Genomic DNA, 22,907 nt, shown 5'->3' with positions numbered 1-22,907 from the left:
AAGATAGAAAAGGGGAGGTGGAAGCAGGGAGGGGCAGCAGTGGAATAATTTTGAAATGCTACTTCAGTATATAGGGCAGCATTAGGAAATTCAAAGCTTAAATGAAGTTGAGACTTGCATAGGCAAGGACAACTTCTACCACTGTATCAATCAGAACAGTCTGGGCAAAGAAAATGTAGCTGAATGAAGTAGGTGATGCAGTGACAACAGACACCTGAAAATGAAGCATTTTATGGTCTCTCTGCCTTCCTTATCAACACGTTATCCCATTCTTCTGTGCTTAGGGAAAAGGTTCAGAGAATGATTAGCAATAGCTGATGGTTGAATAAAGGATTTCCTGTGAGAGTTTCATCAGAAAATTCCATGGGACCAGACAGAACGTGTCCAAGGTCCTGAGGAAACTGGTTGCAAGGCCAGTCTAACTTGGAAAGGTTATGTTGAACACAGAAGTTTCCTAATGTATGGAATAGGCAAATGTTGCTTCCTTCTTCACAAACACTGAAAGATAACCTGGGGAGCCTTAAAATCATCAGCATCACATTGGTCCTATGGAAGTTCGAGTAGTTCTCTTGGAGCATATAAATGAGAAGAAGCTGACTGGGAACAACCAGCATGGATTTTGTAAGGGTAAATTATGCCTGACCAGCCAGGTTGCTTTCTGCAATAAAGTGACTGGATCTGTGGATGAGGAGAAGCAGTGGATGTCAGTTATCTCAACTTTAGCAAGGGTTTTGACACTGTCTCCAACAATGTATCCAATTTCAAACACTGTGGTCTTTACACTAGAACTGTCATGTTTAACATCTCTCAATTAGCTGGAGGAGGTGACAAAGTCCAGTTTCATCAGGTTTCACTTACCACCAAACTGGAACAGCCGAAACACTCACAGGCAGGGCTGCCATGCAGAGGAAACCAGGTTGGCTGGAGGGTTGGACTGATGGGAACCTTATGGAACCCAGCAAGGACAAATGCAAAGTTTCCTATGGCTAGGAAGGCAGAACTCTAGGCCGATACAAGCTGGTGATGACTGTCTTTAATGAGAAGTCCCTTGGGAAATCTGGCAGACAGCAATACCTATGACACAGAATGAGGCCTGGCAGCAGATAAGGCCCACAGCACTCTTGAGTGTGCTAGCAAGCCACTGCCGGAAGACCGAAGAAGGGATTTTCCTCCCAGTCATCATTTATAATACCACATGTAGCCCTTGTGTCCTTTTAAGCATCCCCATTCAGAAAAGGCATGGGAAACTGCGGCATTTTCTGCTGAGGATAGTGAGGAGAATGTAAGAGAAGTGGATTTATTCAGCCTAATAGAAGTAGCTTTGCATGAACCTGGTCATTGCCTGCTGGGACCTATAGGAGAGTCTGAGAAATGAAGCAAGGCTCTGTACAGTGTCTGGTGTAAGTACAAATAACAGAGGGCATCAATTGAAACAAGAAAGGTTCAGACTGGGTATGAGGAAAAGAAAAACATGGGAGAAATATTGGGATTAGGGAGAATGGTTTAGGTACCCTGCTCCAACACACCACAAATCCTGAATAGTCAGACACCATTTCCTGTGCTCCTGGATCCATCCACTTCATGTAGAAACCTAAGAACCTTTACCCACCACAGTGAATTTCCATTGGCTAGCAATGAAGCCTGTGATATAGCCCAAATTCTTAATTATAACAGGCATATTTTTCCTACAAAACACAGCTATAATCCTTGAGTTAGTGCAAGCTTAAGCTTGTGTCTGCTTGGTACAGTGCTATACAGACTTACCTGCCAGGTTTCCTGTATGGTGCAGTGTCTTATTTGGCTTGGCCTATGAGCTAGACTTCTTGGCAAAATTAGCTGCAACCCAGTGCTGCAGGAATGGTTTGCACAAGCACATGATCTTGCGTATGCCTTGCTAGTTTGAAAATCTGTGCAGTTTTCCTCTGCTGTCCCTCTTATGTAGTTAGCAAATGAACAGCCAGCCAGGATCTACTTGCCCAATGAAAGCACAGTGGCTAGAAGGGTTGTTTTTTGTTTGTTTTTTCTATTTAAGAAAGAGTGAACATGGTGTGGTGGGTGAGGTGGAGGCTGGAGGCTACAAGCGGTTACAGCCTTTCCACTGCAGAAACCCAACCCAAGTTCTTCACTCTCTTCCCTCAGCCACGTGACGCTCATTCCTTCACGTGTGTGCAACATGGTCCTGGGTTTCCTGTAACTCACTGTCTGCTAGAAGGGTAGATGGAATCCAGTGGCCTTTATTGCTCTGATTGTAGCTTCAGTCTAGACACATGTTCTTTGATTTTGTATGTGAAGGAGACTGCCTGGTTGAATCTTAGAAACTTGATCCTGCAGCAGAGCATTTCTGCTTCTGTACCTTCTCCTAGCTTTAAACGTTCCTCCTGAAGAATAGGAAAATGGCCTACTAATGATGATCGTCAGTATAAAAGGAATGTCTGGTTTTTGTCAGACAGTGATTCTAATATGATCAATATGAATGTAGAGCCCCCCTTTTTCCCCTCCCCCCCAATCTGGCAAACATATTTTGGTAACGTTTTGGGTCACAGGTAAGGATGCGTAGGGTGGGAAGGTGAGTATTAATGTGATTGTGCCTCCCCACTGGAATGTTAGTGTGCCATTTCCTCATGACTAGAAAGAACTGACATACTGTGAGTGTCTGGACCTGACCTAGCAAAAGGCAGTTCTTTTCCTCAAGAAACCTTTTCCATTAATTCTTTATCATTATTCATTAATGATTCTACAGGCCAAATAATTTAACAAGTTTATTACAGTAGATCCTAAAAAGCACGATTCTGCTTGATGTTGGAGAGTATAATTCTCAGGAAGGGAACTGTTCAGGATGACATACATTGTGCTAAGCAAAGCTGTTTGCCGAAAGTATGCTCATAGCATAGTTGGGGAGCAATGAAAATACATGTGGTCCCACACCTGCATTCTTGGGACTGAAGTTTCCTGGAGGGTGTGTAGCAACACAGGTAATTTACTGCTGGTAGCAACAAATGGTTTTCTGGAAGAACAAGTAGCCGATAAACTGGCTTCGAAAAGTAGCTCTGAGTCACAGAGTCTCCTGGGATGCTCCGGTGTTGGCCATTGCTCAGAGATGAGCTTGAAGGCAAACTACCAGCTGGAAAATGGTATGCAGGATTTTACTCTTGAAAAGCAGGCTGACTAAGTGTGACAGCTGTCTCATTGTCTTTGCAATGCTGTACACAGCTGCAGAAGGGAGACTTATAGCTGACCCTCTGCGTTGCTCACTGGTGGGACTGCCTTCATGTCCAGCTGTTCATATCCAGAAGAACATTTTGCACCCAATGCTGAGTGTGACCTGCAGTGTGCACTGACTGGACCATGACTAGCAGCCAGTGTTCTCAGCTCCCAGATAGCATTTTTATCTTTTTAGTCCCAAGTGGGGGAAAAAATATGCAGACTTTCTTGCAGAGAACCTGGAGTCTTTACTAGCACCTCCTGCTGTGAGGAAAGATGAGACTTTTAAGCAGCATGAGAAAAGACTAAGAACAAAACCAGGCTTACTTCTGAAGATAAAACAGATACAGATTCAGGAGCATCCTGAACTTCAGAACAGTCCTGGCAGTGGTGTCATAGAAGCCACGTGAATGTGAGCTCTTCCACTGTATGCAGGAATGTGTTCCTTTGGTACTAGCAATGATATGAAAATCTGATCCATTATGGACATGCTGACATGGATAACTGAGAAGCCAGGCTCTGACAGCAAATTCTGCACCATCTGTTTGCAGCCTACAGCGGTGGCTTTGCTTCCTTTGTACTGTTTTCATTATGCTGGACTTTTCTATGTTCTTGCTCAGCTTTTTGGAGGCATCAGAGGCTAGAACTGTTTCATCTGTTCTTAGGTTGCAGGCAAGCTGTGCAGACCTGCAGAAGTGCCACTGCTTTGTTCCTCACACCTCAGCCAACCAAACAGGTGATTGAGTGAGAAGCAGAGATAAGTGAGTCCTCCACTGCATTTAGTGAAATCATGTTTGCCTCTATGCATCCTAAATCTTCCCAACCACCCTGAGTTATACGTAAAAATGAAATAAAAATCACAGTTGGCTGGATGCCCCCTGCAGACCTGAACTGGCTTTATGGTCACTGCCATGTCACGTTAGTTACTCTGGGTTAACCCAGTGATTGCTGGATTGAGCCCTATCCTTGTTTGTCTGCATTCCCTACAGTGGACGAATGAGGAGGGGTTATTGTGTGTACAGCAGGTGCCAGATACCTTTTGTGGCACATTTATTTTCTCTTCTTGAGGAACTCACAGATGAAGTAGATCGTGACTTGACACTCAGAGTCATTCCACTCTCCTGTGCTGAGCATTTCCACACAGTCCTCGTGGCCTGTGGAGTCATGAGGCTCCCCATCCTTCCAGTTACTGTAGTTCTGCAGTGGGCTGCTGTCTGCATATACAAACTGCCCTTCCTTTTCCATGTCATTTATCCCGATGAATGCTCGGAAAAGGCCACTTGAGGAGATGTAGTCAGCAAGAAGGGCGTTGATCACCTCACCTTTGGGCATGGCCAGTGTTCCTCCTCTGTCCTTGCAGTGCATCAGGGCTTCTCTGTAATTCTTCTCTTCTTTGACAATATAGTAGAATTTTTCATCCGTCTCCCTGATGCCTGCTATAACTTTAAAGGGGAAGAAAAAAATGTTAATGGCATTTCTGCAGCTATTGACAGTTCTTCTGTTCCACTATGACAACAAGACTGTTTTTACATTAGCCTTATTGAAAGGAAGATAAGGAAATTTTTCCCACCACTGAATTTAGGGTGAACAGTAAAGACATGATCAGAGACTGATGCTACCAGTAGGAATGACAAGAACCTTACGCACATCCAAACCTGTCTGGCATTTGTCCCCTGTGACTGTTTTGTACTGGACATCCTTGAAGTTACCAAATCAAGGTATGCTGAATGGAAAAGTAGCAGTGAATAACTCTGGATCACCCTGGTTGCTTTGTATACTATTGCCATATTGTGTTCTAGATTGTGAGAGTGCTGTGGGATAGGAATGCAGGGGAATAGCTGAGGCCTTTTCCATGTAGAGGAAAGTCAAAGGAACTGCTAAAACAAGTCATTTTAAATAAAGCCTGATGTTCACAGCTGATGTAGCCACTAAGGAACATTGAATAGGAAGGAAAGTGTGGCTGTTAAGCAGCTTTAAAAGGCAGATTTCTCAGGCAGCAGATATCCTAGTGAATTAAGCAGTGACAAGCATTCCTGGGTAGCTGGTGCCAGTTTGTCCCTGCTCTTGGATTGCTGGAGTGATCCTGGTCACAGCTTCGGCCTCAGGCAAATAACAGTCCCTGAATTCTGAAGCTACTCCAGAAACAGTCAAGGAGTTAGCAGAGGAGCACTCAGTTCTCTAGGATTTAGCAATACAGATGAGAGTGTGGTAATTTCCCATGGTGCCAGAGAATGGCCTCAGACACATTTAATTTGCAGATCAGACTGAGTCCTGTAAGTGGGTCCTTTCAGGCGGGGTGTTTTGCACTGTCCTGCTGACAGCACTGCTTATAGATATGACGTGTTATAACCCATGTCTTTGGGGTGTCGGTATCTCCCTAATTACAGAGAAAGATGTTTTCAGTGAAAGGAGGCATGAGAGGAGCACCATAAATGAATGCAGCTCTTCTGTGCAGCAGCAACAGCAAGATGAAGAGGTTCCTAGTGCTTTTTCTGGATCTATGGAGTAAACTGGCACAACCTTTTCCCTTTTGTTGTGTGTATGACCACTGAGTATGAGGGTGAACAGCCTGGCAGTGCAGAGGCAGTTAGCAAGCTGTGCCTTGTTCTTTCATAATTATTTCTGTTGTGCTATTGATCATTGCTGTACTGTAGTTGCTTTCACCAGCTGCTTATATTCTTACAGGTGCCAGACTGCCTCTTTTCTGTATGTTTTTGGAGTGCCTCGCACAGTGGGGCCCTCTGTCTTGGCCTGTATGCTGCTGTAGAACAGCAGTAGTGGGAGAATAGCTGTGATAAATGTTGTAAGAACCAAATAAATCACATCAAATGCATAATGATCCTTACCATTCTTTACAAACTTGATGGATGTGTTAAGCCGAGCAACATTGATATTCAGTTGTCCAACAACTCTGCGGTACCTTCCACAGTCACAGACTGTGCCTGTTACAACAGAAATGACAGAGGATTCATCTGTTCAGAAATTTATATATCTTTTGCAGATAAAAGGGTTTGCCTTTCATCTTCCTTCCACCCCTATCAGTGTACCATTCACACACTCCCTGCCCTTCTTATCATCATGTCCATCTGACTGTGGATGTGTGGTTTACCGTGATGATGTCACAGTGTTATATCTAAATGATAAAGGTATCATAGAATCACAGAATGGCCTGGGTTGAAAAGGACCACAATGATCATCTACTTCCAACCTCCCTGCTGTGTGCAGGGTCGCCATCACCAACCACCCAACCACCAAAACCACCAAATCAGGCTGCCCAGAGCCACATCCAGACTGGCCTTGAATGCTTCCAGGGATGGGGCATCCACAACCTCCTTGGGCAACCTGTTCAGTGCATCACCACCCTCTGACTGAAAAACTTCCTCCTAATATCTAGCCTTAACCTACCCTGTTTCCATTTAAAACCATTCTCCCTTGTCTTATCACTATCCATCCTTGTAAGCAGTCATTCCTGTTCCTGTTTATATGCTCCCTTCAAGTACTGGAAGGCCACAATGAGGTCTCCTTGGAGCCTTCTCTTTTTTAAGCTAAACAATCCTAGTTCCCTCAACCTTTCCTCGTAGGAGAGGTGCTCCAGCCCTCTGATCATCTTAGTGGCCCTCCTCTGGACCCGCTCCAAGAGCTCCATGTCCTTCCTGTACTGGGGGCCCCAGGCCTGGATGCAGTACTGCAGATGGGGCCTCACAAGAACCAAGTAGAGGGGGACAATCACCTCCCTCTCCCTGCCAACCACTCCTCTTTTAAAGCAGCCCAGAACACAGCTGGCCTTCCAGGCTGCAGGCGCACACTGCTGGCTCACGTACAGCTTCTTATCCACCAGGACCCCCCAAGTCCTTCTCTATCCCTCGGCACCTTTGTATCCACAGGCAGCACAGATTCCATAGACTTCTGACAGATACAACGTCACCACTGCTTTCTCAGTGAAAGAGTATTCGAAGTACACATTGAGGTGAGACTGGAAAAATCTTGGTGGATGGACCACATTAGCTGCATGCAGCTTTGGTGCTGCAGAAATAGCTGATGCCAATTCAAGTAATTAGTAGCTGTCAAGCACTGAAATCTTGGTTATATTTTTGGTTGTTAAACTGAAATTTGACTTGATATAGGTTTTGTTTCTTCCTTTCTAATTCTCAGGAAGAAAACAGGTTGCTATTGGTTTCTCACTAAAAACCAATCTGATGAACCATATGCAATACCTTAGAAATGAACACAGTTGAACATTGAAGGTGGGAAAACACTAATAGTTATTAGGACTGAGAGGAACCATCTGGGTCATGTCACTAGCCTTCATTTTGCTAAACAAAACTTTTCATGCTTTTCCTGTTTGTTTCACCCATTCTGAAGTTTGTCTATCGGCCTCAACATTTTGTAACACTCTAGGCAAACCAACCCTGAAATTGAAGACCTAGCACAAGCAAATTCAAGCATTCTTCAGAGACAGATGCCCAGCATACCTGCTTTTCCTTTTTTTCCAGCTACCCCTGATATGCCTTTGGCTCCTTTGTCACCTGGATAAAGAGGAAAATATATTCTCAGATGCTGCATATGTGAGGGGGAGCACATCTGAAAAACCTGTTTAATAATATATTAGTAGTGTGCTTCTAATAGGAAGGCCTAATGTACTGTACTGGCCAATGTGCCAAGTCAAACAAGCCATGATTAATGCCGGTGAATGAAAATAAGGAGAACCCTTTAATAACTAACTCACCGATAACACAGGCATGTTGTGTGCTGCTGGTTCCTGGTACTGCTTTAAATATAAACTGCACCATGATCCCAAGGGGCTGCAAGCACTCAGGAATCTGCAGCAGGTGAAACCTGTCCACTCAGTGCCTTGCAGGACCTTCCTGAGTTTATCAGATCCATGTCAGGACAAGGCAACAGATGAGGCCAATGGGCACTCAGGCTCAGAATTCATGCATACAGCAGGATGTGTTTGTGGGCAGCAGTCAGCACCTGCACAAAATGAGGTCACTAGGGAGCAGTGTTTCATTTCAGATACGGTTTATGGAAAGATGATTTATTTTCCTCTTGCTTTCCTCTAGTTTTGTACATTGTAAAAAAATGGTAGAATTGCTTCTCCAAATTTCATGCTAAATACAGGTGACAGGCCCGTTTTTTAATGATCTCAGCTATAATTTAACGGCTGTCAAAAGTCTCAGCTGTGTAGTTCAGGAGCAGATGGACTTTGTCTGAAATAATGTCAGTTCTTCTTTTATAAATTAAAACCTTCAGGGCCAACTAATGTTAATACATTCTCTCCCTCATCGAAAGCTACATTTTGATGTGATTATTCTTTTATATGGTCCTAGCTTTTAAAGAAGGAAGTCGTTAGCTGATTGGCATTTCAGTTAGCACTGTTTGGCACCCTGCTGAAATTTCAGGGTTGCTTCCTGAAGAACTTGAGTGCTTAATGGTAAGTTTGAAAGAGTGACTTGGTGGCCTTTGCTTCTGCACATGAAAAAGGAAATGAGAGAAAAAGAGCCATGTGGAAAGGACCAATAATTGCATGGTCAGTTTGACAGACAGCTTGATTTAAAGTCTTAGAGCATTAGTTTATTTTCAGATAAACAATCTGTGGGATTCTTATATTCTAATTTCCCTCAGTGATTGAAAATATTTTAGGAGATATAGATATCTGTGTGTTCGGTTGTCTAGGTGTTTTGAAAATGAATCCCCCAGGCCAAATTCTTTTGTTCTTCTCTGATAGCGGGGTTGGCTGGAGGCCATCAGAGGCTCACTAAAAGGCACTGGTGTAAGAAGCTCACAGGGTAAATTGTTCCACCCACTCACCCACATGGCTGGATCAATTGCTTGGTTAGAGACCACAGAGTTCCCCTTAGGGCAGTGGATCCCTGGTGAGTTGCTAAGGCAGATCTCACTGTGGCAGAAGTAATGTTTCTTCTTCTTCAGCTCTAAAAGGAATACCTAATCTCTTCAGGATGCTAGAGCAATAACTTCATGGAATGATTACCCAAGTAGAGATGGAGTCCATCTTCATTTGCTTGGAGTAGTTGTTCATTGCTATGTAAGTTCTTTCTTTAATCTCCTTGACACTTCTCCTTCCCTGCACACTTGTTGCTTGCATCTCCCACACAATGCAGGTGTGGTACCCTGAGCAGCAGCTGAGTATTGGCTCTGAGATGCACTGGATGAAGGGGCACAAACCTGGCTTTCTCTTTTTGAGGTATCAGAGGATTTGTGCTATTTATTTCCCCCTTTCTCTTCTATCATCTCCAAGGACCGATTTCTTAACTTATCAAGCAAACTATTTTTAGCCAAGTAAGTGACATATTGCAGGTGGGAAACATAAATATTTCAGTTAGCTCTAATCACTGATCTTTCTACATAATTTTATTTGGCAAGCACCAGCTGCAGCCAGTGTTTGGTGATACTCCATACCTGGAACTCACACAAAACACGTATTTACCTAGAAGAAAAAACACAAGAAAATTCCCAGGCCAGGGCTTACCTTTTCCTCCAATCGGACCAATTTTCCCAAGCATTCCCTGGTCACCGACATCCCCCACAGTTCCTTTGTTTCCTGATAGAAGAAATATGAGGAAGAGTATGGATGACTTCTGTCGTTCCTTCCCCAAGATGCAACCCCTCTACTACTACTGTTTTTCCTGAGCATGGCAAGTCCCAGTGTAAGACAGACACAATAAATATGCTTGTGTGAGTATATAAATGAACACATTGCAAGCTTTACAGCTTTAGCCTTTGTTTAGACTTACTTGTACCAATCTGGGCTGCTGAGGCTCTTCTGTAAGCCACAGGGCTGCTGGCAGCCCCACTCTTCTGGCAGGGAACAGCAAACTGACTCCAGTGCCAGAAAACAGCACTTACTTAAACCAGGTCTGCTGTGGCTGCATGCAGCTCAGATCACAGCTGCTTGGGGACCAGTACGGCTCTGCAAGGCAGCTTAATAAAACTGCCTATTCATCTGCCAGAAACTTCATATTTTCATATAGAAAATACAAACGAAAACTGCTAGTGAGTGTTCAGATATTGATTTTACTTCACAACTGAACTATACCATCAGCAAGTTGCCTGGGAAGTACGTCTCTTTGCTGTTTCATTTTACTTTATTACTATTTCTCTACTGAAGAGAAAAGCTTTTGCTTTGTTCTGGAGGTGGAGTTCTCATGGCTTTGCTGGGAATCCTTCTGGATGCACAAGTGCACGTAAGGAGCTGCTGCTTGCACTGTGCTTGCTTCCCAGTCCTTGGAGCACAAAAATACTGGGTGCCTTTCTGACTGGTTAGCAGTGTAAGTTCTGATGTAGCTGGGTGATAGAAAGAGCCCAGCTTAGGAAATCTCAGTTTTCACGCTGAAGATAACATCACAAGGTGCTTCTTAAGTGTGTCTTGGGTTTTGTTTTTTTATTAATTTGATCTACCTGAATCTTACCTGATCAATTTAAAGTAAGATGCAAAGTCCTCTGAGTGCATTTAAAAATAATAATAAAAAAAAAGAAGTTATTATGACAGAAATAACAGGGCAATTTTAAAGATTCTATATAAGTGAAAACCTTTATGATTACTCTTAGAATATTAGACCACTGTCAAGGAAGAAAGAATATGGAAATGCATTATTCACACTATTGGCACCTTTGGAGTTAATGCATACAAACAATGCTGATGTTGTCCTGTCTGGTGGTGCAGAGTGCTGTGCTCAGGTAACTGGGAAGGTACAAGATTTGTTTAATAGTGCTGAGTCCTGAGACATCTTATGCTCCTTGCTCTCAGCCCTGATGTTCCCACTTGATCATAGGATTTGTGTTTCTCAGTGTGTGCCTCAGTTTGCTTTTCTGTAAAAGAGGGACAGCTGAGACTGAGTTTTGCTTGAGCATCATGATTCAAAATTCAGTTACACCCAAAAGATCTTTTCACTAACATAACAGTAATCTTTCCAATTCTATGTGTGATCTGGGAGGGTATTCTGGATCTCAGTCATGGTTGCCACTTGAGAGAGCAGCAGTCAATGTGCTGGTTTATTATGTGACTATTTACATTTATTGTCAGACTCTCATTATGTATTGGCAGGAATTGCACCAAGCGTTCAGAGCATGGTTAGGTTCACTGATTAATGTTTGACAGGCATTGTGAAATCCACTGGAGCAAAAGGAATGAAAAGCATTGAACAGCACTGATAATAAATGCAGTTGTACGTATTTCTTTACTATGAGAATGGTGAGGTGCTGGCACAGGCTGCCCAGAGAGGCTGTGGATGCCCCATCTCTGGACGTGTTCAAGGCCAGGTTGGATTGGGCCTTGGGCAGCCTGGTCTGGTATTAAATGTGGAGATTGGTGGTCCTGCCTGTGGTGGGGGGTTGGAGATTCATGATCCTTGAGGTCCCTTCCAACCTGGGCCATTCTGGGATTCTGTATTGATATTCATATACCAGTAATAGCCAACAAACCATCATAAATACCTTTAGGTCCTTTTGGTCCAACTTTTCCTTGTTTGCCCACTTCTCCTCTATCTCCTTTTTCACCATCATCCCCTTTCCAAAAAAAAACAAAACATAAAGTAAAACATCATGATACATTTTACCCAGTGTAGTCAATGCAGCTGTATATCCACAGGAAGTCACATTTATGCACCACTGATTTCTTTTTGTTTCACATTGAAGGTGCGGTAGCCATGGGATACACTTCCAAAGAAGAGCTGACAAATCTGACCATTAGGAAAAGCTAAAAATTTTCCCTTTTGGAGAAACTGTCCTGGTGTAACAATTCTATGGCATCGATGCCAACTCTTGTCATTTAAGGCCTAGTAGCTGTAAAGCAGATAAAAAAACAGGTGTTTGCCTATTGGGAAATCCGGGACAGATGCCAACAGAAGCAATTGGGGTTTATTAACTGTTCCTTGTGATTCTTTAGTTTGAGGTATTCAGATGTAATAGAAACAGGAACAACATAAATATATCTCAGTAGTTCTTAACACAAACCTTAGCATTTAGTACAGCAGAAGTCTTGCCTTCAGTTTTTTGGCAGGTGGCATATGTTAATATAGCAAACATGTTTTGCGGTTACTCCAATATTTTATTTTGAATTAGTCACTTACAGAGTATTTATAGGAGGAAAATTCACTGTGTTACACAGTGCAGAGATTTCCCATAATGAGATCAAGGTCCTATTACAGAGGTTACTGTATATACTTATAGAAATTATTGAGCATCTTACAATCTAAAAGAGCAAGACTGCAATTAGGAGTGAGAAATAAATATAATCTACTTTAACACTGCATATAATTTTTTCTTGGGTTTATGCAGGAAAACAGAAAATCAGAGGTACAGGTGGGGATGACTGTTGTATATCTGTATTCTTAGCTTGGATCCCAAGATCCTCTTTTCAGCATTATATGACAAGAACAATGACCTCTCTCATTGAGGACAGCGTCTCCAACCCTAGCAGAAAGCTTTCATGGAACTGAGTGTGTTGAGAGTTACCATTCCCCATGAGCAGAGTCATTAGGGTTTACCTGGCTGAAGGGCTGCATCCAGTCAATGTGTGAAGAGACACTGCTTATTCTACCCTGCAAACATTAGTTTTCTGCCTTTTAACCCCATTTATATTTTTGGTCTCTATAGCATCCTGTGATAAAAAGGGGAGGGGGAGAAAGCAGTTTCCCATGGTTGCTTTCACATTCATTAATTGCTTCATTGGGTATCTTCTTCATTCTTGTTTTGTGAAAAACATCACCCACCCATTCTTCATTCACCTTGTGCTACTTTCATAGCCAACAGGCAGCTTATCATGGGCTGCTCCATGGGGTGATGAAAGACGAGAGTCAGTGGGTGTTAACTGCAGCATGTAAAACAATATTAGGTCCTCTGCATGTTGAATATAGGGACTGGACTGAGTTTGTCCCTGAATGCCACAAAAAGCGTTAGTGTTGAGACACTTTGGTGGAGATCAGGCTCACCCCATTAGTCAGTGTGTCCTTGGGGGTGGTGGGCAGTGATCCAAACTGAAGGTGATGAAGGGCTGAACTGGAGGAGGAAATGCCTCTTAGAGGAAGGGACAAGGAAGACACACAGCATGTTGTGTGTGCTGGTACACTTGGCTGCTTTGATTTCAACACCAGCTGCCACAGGACAAAACTGGAAAGGAAAAGGTTATGAACAGCCAACAGGAGAATTTTAAATGTCTTTTTATTATCACTGATTCTTCAAAGATATTTGAGAAATCCATATATATTTCCAAAAGCCAAGCTGCTTGAAGCTGCAGGTCTGAGCCTCAAGCTGATGGAAAGATGCCTGCTTGTACTGAGTTCTTGCCTAGAGGTCATCAAACAGCAGAGCCAGAGAATTTGCAGTTTAATTTTGCTGTTGACCTCAATGCAAACATCATTTATGACCGAGAAACCGAGCAATTGTCCTTTCCAAATCCAGCTATGAAGCCCTAGAGAAAACTGTAAGAGTCACTTCTCAGTAGGAGAGAAATTCAGAAAAGATTCCCAGAGGCTGACAAAGACCTTGTAAAACATGGTTCCAGGAAAAGGTTAAGAGCTGGTGTGATCATAGTCTGCAAACTCAAGCAGGGGAGGAAATGTGTGATAATAGAAAGGAATCAGGGTGTGATTCAAAGACTGGAAAAGCTGGATGAGTTCTGACTAGAAGGGTAACACGAGGTTATTTAGGAAGTAGGCCGTGCTCTCCAACAGGGGAGGCACACCTAAGAGGCTTCACTTCCAGTTCTTAACTATGCAATGAATTCCCTTATGTACATACAATATGCTGCAATTCTGGCTCTGGTGTAGAAACAGCCAAGAGAGTTTCTTTGGCCTGGATCATGTGGGAGAGCAAACCAGATTCTTGTGAACCTTCCGAATTCTGCCTATCACCCTGGCAGTTCTCATCACCTGTCAGCCCAGCCAGTTACCTCCTGTGTGTCTGCTGGGTTAAGGGCTCTGCTGAGGCTGATGTTTTCTGCAGAAAGAAGGCCTCTGTGCAAGAAAGATGCTTTTATTTCTTTAATAATTTATTAAGAAATATTGCTTAGACAGTTAATCTTACAGCCCTGGAAAGAAAGTCAATATACCCGCACAGAAGCTGTGATTACTTTCCAAATGTGTTTTCTTTCAATCTCAGCTACAATACAGAGCCAAAAAAAAGCTGCAGTGGCTTTTTTTTCTGAGAGACTTTGGAGCAAGTTTTGCACACACGAAGTTGCCAGAGATGCAACTCAGTTCTTGCTTGTCAATCATTAGACTGAAAGCTGGCAGGTTAAAGGGGTAAAAGGTGTGGGAAAGTTTGCTCTGGACATTTTGAGAAATCACCAGGTCCCAGTTTTTGCTCAAGCCATGAGAAAATCTAAGGGACAGGGAAGGAGGATCTATCACCCATTTCATCTTGTTGTAAAGTGGTGTATCATATATATATATATACCTTAGCTCCCATACACTGGAAATGGAAATAATACTAATTTGCCTGTCTGTAAAAGGAGAATCCTGCTTTTCCCCCAGTATCACATCTGGGTAAGGGTAGGCAAGTGTAGAAGCCAAGAGTATTAATTAGTGGTACCATTTCATTTTGTGCTTAATAATGAATTAAATCCGATGCTGGACAGTATGGTGTTAAGATTATCAATCCATTGTGCCCAACTGTAGTTACGTGATGTCAAATTTTGGCAAGAAATATGAATCCTTGGGTAATGCTCCCCCCTTGTGGTTTTGCTATGATTTGCAAAGAGGTAGGAGCGACTGTGAAAGGTTGGTTGACCTTGTTTTGAACAGGGTAGAGTTGGCTTTCTCTCTAATTTATAATAAGCATCTTTCTCTTCTTTCTGGGACTTCATGTGGACAGCATTTCACTGTAATAGACACTTCAGAAATCTGAATCTGACTCCTAGCTGTGCTTTGGACAGTGTGTTTTAATTGTTGTACTGCTGTGCTTTGCACTCTGTAACTTGTCTTATACGGAAAAAAAGTTCTGATCCTGACCTTGTATGTTTGTAATCTGTGCCTCGAATTTAAATTCTCATTTGTGCTGCTGTACATTTGGAGAAGTATCAGGCTACATTTTAACCCAATTGGCAAATTGTAACCTTAAAACTTTTACTGCAAGGATTTCAGATAATGCATCACATTAGCATCTGAAGTATGGATGGAGCACTTGCAGCAAATAGGTGAAGCAAGTCCATCACTCTACTTCATATTCCTACAAGCTGGTTAACTTCTATGTCACAGATTTTAAATATCATAGAATCATACAATCCTTAGAGTTGGAAGGGACCTTTAAATGTCATCTAGTCCAACTCTCCTGCAATGAACAGGGACACGCACAGCTAGATCAGGTTGCTCAGAGCCCCATCCAGCCTGACCCTTCAAAGACTCAAGGGATGGGTCTTTCACCACCCCTCTGGGCAACCTGTTCCAGTGCTTCACCACCCTCACTGAAAAAGACATTTTCTCTATATTTAACCTAAATTTACCCTCTTTAAGCTTGAAACCCTTGTTCTATGACCACAGACTGCCAAATAGCCTATCGCCTTCTTTCCTGTAGCTCCTCTTTAAATACTGAAAGGCTGCTCTACGGTGTCCCCGGAGCCTTCCCTTTTTCAGGCTAAACAGCCCCAGCTCTCTCAGCCTATCCTCATAGGAGAGGTGTTCCATCCCTTATATCATTTTTATCACCCTCTTCTGGATGTGTTCCAACATGTCTGGGTCTCTCCTGTACTGAGGACTCCCCATCTGGACCCAGTACTCCAGGTGAGGCCTCATCAGAGCAGAGCAGAGGTGCAGGATCACCTCCCTCACCCTGCTGGCCACGCTTCTTTTGATGCAGTGCAGGATACTGTTGGCTTTCTGGGCTGCAAGGGCACATTGCTGGTTCATGTCCAGCTTCCCATCCACCAGTATCCCCAGGTGCTTTTTGGCATGGCTGTGCTCTGTCCTGAAGTGAGCCATCTGTTGTCTGGTTTGTATTCACAAATGGAGGAAGCATTCAGGTTAAGCAGTTCACTTACATTTAGTGGCTTCCCAAGTCTTGTGATCAAGGGCTGACCCTACTTCTTAGAGAATCAGGGTGGATTATAGTGCCCATACCTACCTGTGGATGCAGCCCTGAGACAGTGTGACAGCAATTTTACAGGCTGTGTGGGGTCTAAAACTGGAACTCCTGAGCTGGTTTCAGGCTTGTTGTTTCTGGGAGCACTCAAAACCCTCCAGCTTGGTTTAACTGAGTTTTTCATGTGTGCTGACAAGTCATGGTGTGAGTTAGCTGCACTTCCTCACTCGACCAAAAATACTCATAGAATCATAGAATCACCAAGGTTGGAAATGACCTAAAAGATCATCCAGTCCAACCGTTCATCTATTACCAATAGCTCCCACTAAACCACGTCCCTCAACACAACATCCAGTCATTCCTTGAATACCCCCAGGGTAAATCTACTCCATTGATGCTAGTGTTCTCTAAGCCTCTCTTTTACAGTGAATCAATTGAAATGCATCCTGTGAAGCAGAAAGACCAAGCAAGTTGTATGGGTCTGTCTCAGGTTTAGTGCCCTGTTCTTTGCCACTACCTGAAGTCGTTTAACACACATCACATCCCCTGGCACCTACCTCCATGCTCCAGGGCATACCCACCCTGTTAAATATCAGAGAATCCTCTTTTGGTGGGCTAAAGCCCATGTTTAAAAAAGCAGAGAAGTGCTGGGTCATGGCTGATAATGCTGTAGGGAGAGAGGGTGGTTAACCTTGTTGTTTCTTTTGGATGTGGCTACTTTACACTACTTATTTTGGATGCATTTAGCATTTCTAGGCATTGAGTCCCACCACAGAGGCTTTGTATGCAATCTGTCATGTAGCTGTACCCTGTGATACATTACAAGCTCTGCTGTTCTCCATGGTTCATGCCTGGAGTCCTGCTACAGGCACAGGGACCCTCTCCATCTCTGCAGACCCTGTGGGGAGATGAGGTGATGCCACTGCCCTGAATGTTAAAATAAAGGAGTAAGGACAAGTGTAATTCTGGAGCTTTGAAGCTTTTCCAAGAGTAACTGACTGCTTTGGAAAAGCCCTGTACTCACTAAGCCTCTGCAGCACCTGCATGTGTACAATCCATTTGAGAGGTTTGGTCACCAGAGGGAGTCACAGACTCTAAGAAATAAACAAAACAGTTTGTCTTTCCATTGCATAAATGTGTCACAGCTACGTCAGTGGAAAGCCTCAAGATTTCCTCCAATTTCACTTTCAGTGTCCTTTAGATCCTTAGCAAATTTCCCGTAGCTGTGGGGATTCCTGTTTCCAAGCTATATATGACAAGTGAGGGCAGGATTTCTTGTGCTGTCTTGGAACTAAGTGGAGTCAATTTGACGCAATGTCCCTGCCTCATTCCTCTTCCCGTCGGCCCTCAGCACTGACCTGATACTTCCCTCCCACTCTGTCTGATGTTGAGCACTCATCTCACCCTGCATTTAATGAATTACAGAAATGAGAAGGGGAACACTAATAATGCATATCATATCCATTTTAAGTGATCTGGATTAGCTCAGTGAGAAGTCTGATGAAGAAACAGTTGAGCCTGCACATGGGGAAGGCAGATCCCTATGGTCAGAATGATGGCCATCTGTTTTTGGAAAAGAACCTGACTGCATCATCCAGCTGCAGTGTGTAACTTCAGCTATAGCCACTCTTTCTCATGCCCTGCAGGAGACATATAGTGCTCCACAGTTTGTACCAGGAGAAATATAATTGTTTTGCTCACAGGTTCTTATCTTTTCTCACTCATCTCCATGTTAGACAACGGAGGCTCAGTCACCTTTCCTGGTGAAGTGCAAAGAATCTCAAGAATAAATTCTCTGCTCACTTTTCTGATTTCTGCTTCTAAACATCCACTGACTTCTCCAGAAATAAGCCCTCATTCTATTGCATTTCATGAGTCAGATTCAAACTCTTAGTAGTTCTGCCAGCTTGTGCTATTTGAAACAGTGGGACTTTGTGCATGAACGGGATATATGTTATGTCCTTAATAACACAGTAAAACTTTGTATTATTTCTGATTCTCCTTTCAGTTTGTCCCAGTTCTAATCTGGATGCCACACTGTTAAGATGCTCAAAGACCCATGGACTACAATGGTCTGAATGAGAAATCAAACCTACACTGGTAAGAAATACAAACCCAATATATTTTGAACTTGCATTTAAGTGCCTTCCTGCATGCTTTGTAGCTCAGGCTGAAAAACTTCAGAAACTTAGCATATGCTAAAACATATGAAGGTAAAAATGTGTGAAAAATAGAATGATGTGTCAGTTATAAGGTGCTCTTCAGATCAAACATGAGGCGCTAAGAGGGAAGCTTAGTTATAGGTCTGAGCAGCCTATAGGATGTGGTAAGGAGTTTCTTATTTTTGGAAGGAAATGTGGATAGCAGCATATCTGGTTTCTGAGAGTGTTTTAAGTTTTCCAGGAGTGGAATTGCGTAAGAACAATTAAAGCTAAGAGATGGACAGCTATGCAGGAGACCACAGTAAATGCTATTTTGAGGTGCTAGCCAATGTCATAGAGTTTATAAGCACCATTTGTCAAAAATAATAGTAAGGAAACACTTTACATCTGAATTGCTATGGGAAACTCTCTGTATTCTTCAGTATTCATCTCATTCCAGTTTTTCAGCTTGGATCTTACTCAAGGCCTTTGAAGTCCTGTGTCTGGATTTCAAAGGAAACGAGCTGGGACTTGGGACAGATAGCAAGATCTAGAGTCAGGCTTCAGGAACACTGAGCTCCCACAAGTCCACATGAAATCAACTGCAGTCTTGTTCCACTCTTCTGTAAAGACGTCCCTATTCTTCTTCAACCCCCGTTCCTACTATTTATGAGAGTTTAGAAGTTGAAGTTTTGGACTCAGTATTTTTCCTTACTAATATTGTTGATGACTGATTTATTCAGGCCGAAGCATGGACCAACAACTTGTGCTTTTTCTCTCATAGCATTAACTGCTGCTTCCCTATACTTCCCCTAAAAGCTGCAGCCACCAGCCTGTTTTGAGGCTTGGAAGGCTACAGGGCCATGACTAACCTTGCTAGTCCAAGCAATTGACTTCCCTGCAAAATTCATTGCTTTGCTTATGCTATATCTGGTTTTGTTTTGATCCAAGAAGTTAATGAGTGCAGAATTTGATCTTTATTGTCCTAGTTAATCAACTGTGAATATACTTATATATATATTATAACTATATATTATATAGTTATTATTATATAGTTTTTGAGAAGCGACCTTTGAGCATTGCATAGAAAAGGAGACTGGAAGAAAAGTAGCAGCTTATGCTTTTTTCTTATGCTTTTTTTTTTTTTTCCTCCACCTTTCTTTCTGGATTGAAAATATATAAATTTTCTTTCCATGATTCTTTCGAAACAGGTTTGATTTGCCTTTTCTTTCACCAGCGATGGCAAAGCAGAAGACAGATGGACTGCAAAGAGCGGAGTTTGTATCACACGTCACCAGCAGAGGTCAGGCTGAAACTCCATTTCTGATTCTGAACTGTTAGATGGACTTTCATCATAGTAACTGAAAGTGCAAAAGTCTTAAAGGACATCTACTGCCTTCCTCCTGTTCCTCGGAGATTGTATCCTTCCAGAGTATTTCTAGCTGTGTGTTTTCTGGTTCTGCTGACACTCTTCAGGGGCAGGTGACTGTGGCATAACTGTTGTGAAGACTTTCCTGATAATCAATCTGGAATTGCCCTTTCTTTTAATCTCATCACTCATCACATACTTCCTGTGTGACACCCCAACTGGGAGCATAAGAGGGTATATTTCTGAAGGGGAAGAATTTGGCTTACACATATACCTGGACAAGTTACAAGCAACTTGTACATCCAGCAGCTGATTTTCAGGACACCAAACAGGTGATCTTTAGGGTGAGAATGCAGAAATGTCACGTGCTTGCTCTTGTAGCAGCTGTGAATGCCTAGATGATGAAGTGAGTAATGAAACCTTCAACAGTACAAGAAACAAAGGCTGATAAATTCAGAATCTCTCTAAACATTCTCACTTCTCCCTTAGCCTTCTCTCCTCCCTTGAGCTGTGTGAGAGGCAGAGCAGCACTGCTGCTGTGTAGTACTGAGGCCAATCTCACTCATAACCTAATCTAGCCTACTAAAGAGTTTGTGCCACCACAGCCTTTCAAAGCTATTTAATGCTGTTCAGTTCTTTACAGTTCTAGGTGCTTAGTCCCATTAGATACCAATGTCCACATAAAAGAAAGAAGTTGCCACAACAGCAACCTGGCTTATGGTGGTAGAAGAAGCTGACCAGTGTTCTATGGAAGCTCAGCACCTCCATCCTGTGAGAACACCACTGTGTTCCACTATAGCTGAAGACCCTGAGCAAATTAGAGGCATATGGTAAACAAAGAAGCATAACAAATGGAGCACAGAAAATAAACCTTACAGCAATGGAAGTCAGAGGTTTGCCCATTGTCAGGGTTTAACTATTGTCTGAACAGCAAAGTGTTGCCTGTGGCTGTTATGTGGCCCTGGGTTTGGATTGTGTGTTCTGAGTCCTTAGGCACAAAGCAGTTAGAGGAAAACTGGATCAGAACAGGCTTTCTTCTGCCATATTAGGTCAATGTGTTTCATCATCATCTACAGGGAATGCCTGAAGAGCAGCAGGGCAGTCACACACCCAGCCTGCTCAACCTGTAGTTGCCCAGGTGACTGGCAGTCAATCAGTCTGCTATTGAGAGATGCTTAAAGCTAGCTGCCTTGGTTGAGCTCAGATCTGGTAGGAACTGAAATGAGGCTATAGGATCATATCACGTTAACTGCAAGATATTTTTATGATCTGCAGTGGATTTGAGCCAGTAATTTAGAGTTGATTTGCTCAACCAGTCATGGATCTTGGCTGTAGTAATGCAATTTTAGAGTGATAGTGAGGACCCTGCCAATAGATGTTTGGCTTCTCTTGTATCTTGTTATCAGCCAGGAAGCAGTAGAACTGATAATGGCTAAATCCTGATTTTCTCAGTATCACACTTGCAGAGAATCATATCTAACCTTTAAATACTCCCTGTCACAGATAGACCAGAGAAACCAACTGGAATCCCAACTACTCTCATGTTGTCCAAAGACCAACTCATTAGCCACGTGACTTGTTAAACACAATTATGTCAAACTTTGTTCTTCAGCCTGACATTACTCATATATTAATTAAACAAACTCCTACTTGCTCCCTTTGGGATCATTACATCTCCCTGCATTTATGCTGTGGCAGCAAAAGCTAAAGCTTGGATTGTAATCATAAAGAAATTAACTTGCTGATTAAAAATAGTCCTTTAAGCAACATGCATTTGAATAATCCATCGTAAAAACAAATTAGTCTGGAGCAATACTTTTGACTTGATAATCTTTTTTTTCTGCTTAAAATTTAAATCAGTTGCATTTCTTTTTTTTTTCCTCATGCTCCGATGCCTATGGAAAAATACAATGAACTGTTAAAAAGAAAGCAATAGTTCAAACTGCAATAGCTGTACTGTTGAATATAGATTTTAGATCTGTCGCTGCAAGATAGATTTGTATGTCATAGTCCTAATTTTCAGCTGTGGTGCCTTCAGGCAACTCCACTGACATTAGATACGTTACACAAAATGCAAGTTAATGCAGAAAATTTGCTTTTAGATATTTGCAAAGAATTTTGAAGATAAAAGAAATGCACACGCTAGAGCTGATTGAGTTCTTCTTGAAGTCTGTAGTGAAGGTCCTGTTTAATTCCACAGGAGCTGCTGGATCAGGTCTGAATGAATGCAGCAGAACTTTGCTTATAGGTAAGTATTTGTAAATAATGTCATTACAGTCATCAAAAATATTGCACTTCTCTCTCCAACTATATGCAGAATAAGCTATTAACTGCTCAAAATAGGTGCTTACTTTCAGACAAAGTTCCTCAGTTTATGGCTACTAACTATACTGGTTGTGTGAGGAATAAAAGAAGTAAGAGAAGATTTATGTGGCTGGAGAAAATTGCAAAAGGACACATTTAATCCATATGAAAATATGTGAGAAGATGTAACTGAAACTAAAGAAGGAAACAAATTCAAATCTCCTTGCTCTGCCATTTTCCCCTATTACAGTTTCACTTTTCTAGATGCTTTTACAGATAGCAGTAACTGAGATCTTTCCTCCACATCCCATGCCACAAGCCCTCCACATCTCTCTTTTCAAAAGAACAGCTTCAATCAGTACTAGTCTCAGCATTAGTAACCTGATTTTCCTCACCTTTTGGTCCAGGTAAAATAGTGTGTGTCGAGCAGACATCTGTTGTAGGTCGATTGTCAACATCAAAACCAAAAATCTGAACTTGGAAGATGAAAAGCACTACTAGGGTCCCATATTTCCTCAGCTGTTGTTCTTTCTTTCTGCTCATCCTTGCAGCTTCTCAGGAAATGCCTTTCGTTGTTACAGTCTTAACAAATGCAGCTGAATCAGAAATAAATGCTCTGCTAACTGAAGCAGTGCAAAGATTGAGAGCTACATGCAAGAACAGCTAAATAAAGAGAAGAAAGGAGCTTGACGATGCTGTAGTTATTTCTGTCCTGCACATTATCCAGGATATTTATTTTACACTGACAGCTGTTTATTCCAATTTATCTCTTATCTGTGAGAAGTTTAGCTGTTTTTGCCTTGGAAAATTTCTTCAATATATGGGGATAATCTCTTTTATCATTCTTCTTTTATTTT

At 42.4% G+C, this 22,907-nt stretch overlaps 2 protein-coding genes across 5 annotated transcripts in view; one reads left to right on the top strand and one right to left on the bottom strand.

Annotated features, from left to right (window-relative positions):
* Positions 1 to 2,746: 2,746 nt before the first annotated feature.
* Positions 2,747 to 22,890, bottom strand: COLEC10 (collectin subfamily member 10). Of its 4 annotated transcripts, XM_015856223.1 has the most exons (6): positions 22,446 to 22,890; positions 11,656 to 11,727; positions 9,692 to 9,763; positions 7,674 to 7,727; positions 6,048 to 6,143; positions 2,747 to 4,643 (listed from the first exon to the last, which is right to left on the bottom strand). In XM_015856223.1, exons 1-6 carry the CDS (start codon positions 22,591 to 22,593, stop codon positions 4,252 to 4,254), a joined length of 834 nt encoding a protein of 277 aa, XP_015711709.1. In that variant the 5' UTR covers positions 22,594 to 22,890; the 3' UTR covers positions 2,747 to 4,251. The 4 variants fall into 4 exon arrangements, with proteins under 4 accessions (XP_015711709.1, XP_015711711.1, XP_015711710.1 ...); XM_015856225.2 differs by lacking the exon at positions 11,656 to 11,727 and having other exon boundaries at positions 22,446 to 22,755; XM_015856224.2 differs by lacking the exon at positions 7,674 to 7,727 and having other exon boundaries at positions 22,446 to 22,753.
* TNFRSF11B (TNF receptor superfamily member 11b) overlaps positions 21,959 to 22,907 on the top strand; it is a 63,102-nt gene continuing 62,153 nt past the window's right edge. The window contains exon 1 of the mRNA XM_032442892.1: positions 21,959 to 21,994. The gene's annotated coding sequence lies outside the window, so the exon portion shown is untranslated. The remainder of the gene's footprint in view (positions 21,995 to 22,907) is intronic.

Source organism: Coturnix japonica, chromosome 2 (assembly GCF_001577835.2).
Source record: "Coturnix japonica isolate 7356 chromosome 2, Coturnix japonica 2.1, whole genome shotgun sequence".
Classification (NCBI taxonomy): Eukaryota; Metazoa; Chordata; class Aves; order Galliformes; family Phasianidae; genus Coturnix; species Coturnix japonica.
Note: the sequence above shows the minus strand (reverse complement) of the source record. Positions and strands in the feature narration are given on the sequence as shown.